The sequence below is a fragment of the Odontesthes bonariensis genome, chromosome 5 (genome assembly GCF_027942865.1).
Source record: "Odontesthes bonariensis isolate fOdoBon6 chromosome 5, fOdoBon6.hap1, whole genome shotgun sequence".
Lineage (NCBI taxonomy): Eukaryota > Metazoa > Chordata > Actinopteri > Atheriniformes > Atherinopsidae > Odontesthes > Odontesthes bonariensis.
In genome coordinates this window covers 37190680-37195843 of record NC_134510.1, presented here as the reverse complement: position 1 = coordinate 37195843, position 5164 = coordinate 37190680, and the positions used below count along the sequence as shown (strand labels likewise).

General features: G+C 45.1%; 1 protein-coding gene across 1 annotated transcript; it reads right to left on the bottom strand.

The window, feature by feature from the left end:
* Window positions 1–455: 455 nt before the first annotated feature.
* LOC142380435 (protein rapunzel-like) lies at window positions 456–4620 on the bottom strand. Its single transcript, XM_075466292.1, has 2 exons — window positions 4424–4620; window positions 456–2962 (listed from the first exon to the last, which is right to left on the bottom strand). The coding sequence occupies exon 2, from the start codon at window positions 2894–2896 to the stop codon at window positions 1715–1717; it is 1182 nt and encodes a 393-aa protein (XP_075322407.1). The 5' UTR covers window positions 2897–2962; window positions 4424–4620; the 3' UTR covers window positions 456–1714.
* Between the last annotated feature and the right edge of the window lie 544 nt (window positions 4621–5164).

The window sequence follows — 5164 nt, the reverse complement described above, 5'->3', positions numbered from 1 at the left end:
AGCTTCCAGCCCTGAATGCGGTAAGCATTCCTCGTGACCTTGTTGGCATAAGTCATCCAGTGCTGAAAGCACCGCCCTCTGGCGGTCAGGAAGAATGAAATAGAACGGAAGTTACGGATGTAACTACGGTTCTATGAATTCTGGATGACCACCAGAGCTGTCTGTCACTCGGAATCTGGGCGAGAAGATTCTGTAGGAACAGGTTGCGTGATGACGTGGTGGTCTTATACTGTGGCGTGCACCCTACGTCATCACATGGTCACAGGTGACTTTGTTGGTATAATAACTCGACCTGCACATATGTGAGATGGAGATATCCAGTTCTGAAAGCACCGCCCTCTGGCGGTCATCCAGAATTCATAGAACCGTAGTACATCCGTAACTTTCGATTTACTATGACCAATGATGACAAGAGCATCTGTATTTAGCTTTTTATTACAAATAAATGTAAAATACACAGAAGCATTCTGATGATTGTAGTTGATTTCACAAGTTTACCCCAAAGCGCCTTATTGCCCCCACAGCGCCTTATTGCCCCCACAGCACCTTATGGCCCCCAAAGCGCCTTATTGCACCTTTTTCATATACAATTATTCCCAGGATTGGAACACATGAACACAAAATCCTCTGCTATTATTTCCAATCTTCTAATTCAGTTATAATATTGTACATTTCCTGTAAAAAACAACTGAGAATAACATTAGTTTTTGCTGTCAGCACTCCTCAGATGTTTATTCTTAATATGAACCATGTGCTCTAGGATGGACGGGTGGAAACAAAGAGGAAACAGCCTTCTTCAGAACATCTAAAGCTTTCCAGCTAAGAGGCTATTGTTTGTTTAAGCCATGCAAAGGCAAACATGTACCAAATGACAAGTGGTGGTTCCTTTCTGAAGTCACTGCTCCAAGCCAGAGTATTATAAAACAAATAACCTTATAATAAGGTTATAACTGTGTTCAAACACTGCGTGAGAGGTCGTTAGAGGGAGGTGTAGTACAAATAATGGTGTTTCTAAACCTAACCCAAGTAATTTTGATCTCTTAAACTCTTAAAAAGTGATGTTACCCAACCAGGAAGTGCAAAAGCTTTTCAGTAAAGTGATCACTGAACGTAAATCCAAGGGGTGAAAAAACTGTTGCTGTTTCTGGGTGCTGAACTCCATCGCTGTGAGTAATCCTTCCTTCCTTAAAAAGGACTCAGCGGGTTGTTAAAGGAAACACTTGGGACTGATAGTTTCCCTGCAGTGCTTATCTGAGTCACGTTTCCTCTCACCGCCTGTAGGGGCAGCAGTGCGCAGGAGAACCTCGTGGGTTGGAGTGAAGAGAAACCTAAATGATCGTTTTCAGTGCAAAATGGCTCCCATATGAGAGTATAAGCAAGTAAATAACTGACAAAACTGACAGACTGTCAAATCTGAGATGCTAAAACCACATAAAGGTATAATAATGCCAAAGGTTGGCTGGTCATGATCATTATCCCGACATTAAAGACAAAGCTGGCATGGAGATCTATGGCTCTGAAACCTCTGGAACACCCTGAAGTCTGAAGACTGAAGAAGATTTAAAATGGCTGTGACACAAAGAATTACTTAGCAGAACCCGGACAGAGCAGATTACACAACAACAGAGAGGATATTTAGGAATATATAGATCTAAATTTAATAGAGATGTTTAAAGTCTCTGGAAAGACATTCTCAAATTCATCCGTGTTGAGCCTACTCAGCGTGGATGCACAGGTAAGCTCCTTTTTGTTTCCCGTAGTAGTAACAATCCTCACGGAAGTTGTTGGTCTCCACCACAGCCTTGTAATGGCTGACAGCGTGGACCAGGCAGTTGGGGAAGCTCTTGTTCAGAGACAGAGCCGCCGCCATCATGTTCCCCTTCAGCTTCTGCTGCTCGATCTGCTCCTGGATCTCACTCTTGTTGATGGGTTTGGGGTCGACGCAGAATGAGACCACCACTATGATTTTGTTCTTGGCCAGAACTTCGAACCTATTGGCTCCTCCGCTCCCGTGGTAATTCTTCCCCGCCAGCCAGTTGAAAAAGAAAATGCGCTCCCTGTCGGCGAAGGCCCTGATGGACCAGCTCACCCAGTCGTACTTCTTGACGAGCGAATCCAAGAGGGATTTGGTGAAGTCGGGATCCACCGTGCCGGGACTCTCCAGGAGCAGGTGCTCCATGTCCTCCTTGGCCTGCTCGGCAAAGTTCTGCGTGCAGTCGTCCACAGCCGCCTTCATTCGATTCTCCACGTCCTCCATTCGGTCTTGCCACTTCTTCACTATCTCCTCCCCGACAGAGCCATCCTGAAGGGCGGTGTAGCCCATGACGGCGATGATTCCCACCACGAAAAGCTTCTTCAGCCGAGCGCAGAAGTCCTCCACCGCCCTTCTGCTTCTCTGCTCGGTGGCGAGTACCGTCTCCAGCATCGGGTCTCCGGAGGCGTTCTCCCCAGTGACGGCATTGTAGAGGGCATCCAAGTTCAGGTCGCCGTCGGTGTTCTCGTAGTGGCTGAGAAACTTCTTCTTCCCCTTCTCCTTGAACTCGGGCTTGGTGGTGACAAACGTCTGGAACTTATCGTACTGACTGAGCATCTGAGCCTCTCGGTCGAAGTTCTGCTTGTTCATGGAAGTCTTCTGCAGCTCCAGGGCGATTTTATCGATCTCATCTTGGATTCCCTCGAGTTTTTGATTGACGATTTCGAACTGCTGGGTCAGGTAGCGAGCCTCTTTGCTGTCCGGGTTGCTGAGCAGCTCGGCCGAGGCCACGAACACGGCCTCCAGCACGGGGTGGAGCTGGCCCACGGTGGACGCCAGCACCTCGGAGGCTTGCCCCATGATCTCCACACCCTTCTCGATCTTGTCCCTGTTTTGTATGAGCCAGTCTGCCACACTAATCATCTTGGTGTTAAGTGTTTCACAGTAACTACTCTAATGTTCCCCAGAGAAAGAGCCTTTTGCTGATGCCTGAAAGCAGAAGATACACGGGAAAAAATCCTTGTAAAGTTCATTATAGTGTGATTTTTTTTTTTTTGTCAAATTTCAGTCAAAGGTATGGCTCTGCTTTTTGGTTCTCAGCTGCATTTGGCAAAGTTAAAGCAATCAGCTGACTCCTGACGTACTCCTGACAAACAAAGCCTACAATAAAGCCAACGGTAGGTCATGTCAGCACATGTAGGCCTCCAGTTTCATGCCGTACCCCCACAGCTTCAGCTAATGACAGGGCCTTTTTTAAGCTTTGGTGGCACTGGCACATGTAAAAAAAAAAAAAAAAGCCCATGAGGCCCTCGCAGACACCAAATACAGAACAAATATCAAACATGGTTTGTGTACACTTATTGCACAACACTGCAGCACTGGCCTGTTGGGATGACATTTTAACGCACTAACAATAGCCAAGAACCAAAGCAAACACAGATGTTCACAACATGGGCAAAAGGGGCTTTTACTTCAGTCCCGATCGTATGTTTTTCTATTTAAAATGCTCACGAGAGATGACCTAACTTATTTAATGTTCCCCCTGAGTCCATATCCAGTTCAGAAAAAAAGGCACACCCAGGTCTGAGAGAAGGAAATCTCCACCGATGCACCTGTTCATTAAATTAATCACACTTTCCTCCTCATTACAGCCTTTATATTTCAAAATTTGAATTTAAAACGACATAACAGAGTTCCATTCTAAGAAACAGGGAGAAAAACACTAACTGGGTAACTATCCTGGTAAAAAAAAAAAATCACACTTTGTCAGACAAAGAAATGCAAAAAAAAAAAGAAAAAATTAGAGTCTTCTTTTCACAGCAAAAATGATTTAGTGAGAGGGAGAGAAAAAAGGCGAGTCTCGCACAGCGTGTGAAATGCTCTCCTACGTAGGTTTGACAAAGACCACGTATGTGCAGGGCCGCTGAAAGGTTTGGCTGGGCCCGGGACAAAATTCTCTGAATGGGCTGAACCGGGGATGATTCTCAAATCAAATTCAGCCTGATTGGCGTGCGTGCCTGAAACATTTGGACATATTTGCGGAGTAATGCGCATATTCCTATTTTTTATTTTTATTTTTTTTCTAATTTAATTTAATTTTTAATTTTTTGCCCCCCCCCCCCCCCCCATTCCTGGGCCCGGGACAAAATACCCGTTTGTCCCCCCCTATCGGCGCTCCTGCGTATGTGAGTGTTTCACAAGACTCCACATCCCCCACAGGACTTATCCCCAACTCTGAATTATCAGGGGCAGTTCTTCATTTTAAGCAACTTGAAATTGAAGGAATTGAAGGATCAAAATACCCTAAAAGTTACTAATCAGCAGTCTAAAACTGAGGCTTAAAGTCTTATTCTTTCTTTCTTTCTCTTACAGAATATGAAAATGATGCAAAAGCACTAATAAATGAGTGGATGGAGATGCTGAGTAGAGGGAAAAATGACAAGAACTCACCTTTTTTTTTAGACAAAAATCCAATGGGCTGCAGTCCAATTACCCTGTAGTCCAGCTCTGCCTGTGAGCACCAGCCTTCTTGGGATATATATATATATATATATATATATATATATATATATATATATATATATATACTCTGGCTCCCTCTCTCCCTTCTGTCTCTCACTTTTTTCCTCAGTGTCTGTATCTCGTCACTCCCCCTTTGAAACTCCTCCATCCTGTTCCAGCATTCCACCAAAACCTACTCGAGAGAGAGGGATGAGGGGCCGGCACTGACACAGATAACATCCTGTAAACACTCCCCCATGCAGGGACACCATGCACCCTGGGAAAAATAAAAAAAAAAAAAAAAGAAAAAGAAAAGGGAGACTGGTTTGTGTGTGTCTGTGATGCAGAAAGGCAAAGAATGAAACAGAGACCAGTCACAGCAGAGCTCAACCAAGTGCCCCCATCAGGACAAAACCCTTCTTGTTGTGGCTCCAACAAGTTGCCACGGTAACTGCACCGGCCCCTCCGACCCATCTGAAGCCGTGCACGCTTTTAAATCCTTTAAAAACTCTAAACTCCGACAAAACACGGCCTTTAGGGATGATTTTTAGAAATGTTTGACCTACTTCCCTCCGAGTCGGATCATTTGATGGATTCACGCATTACGAAGCGGGGGTGACATTTGCCCTGCAGGGCAAACACACTCTTGTGCTGTTAAAACCAGTTTAATGTTGAGAGCCGATTCTCACA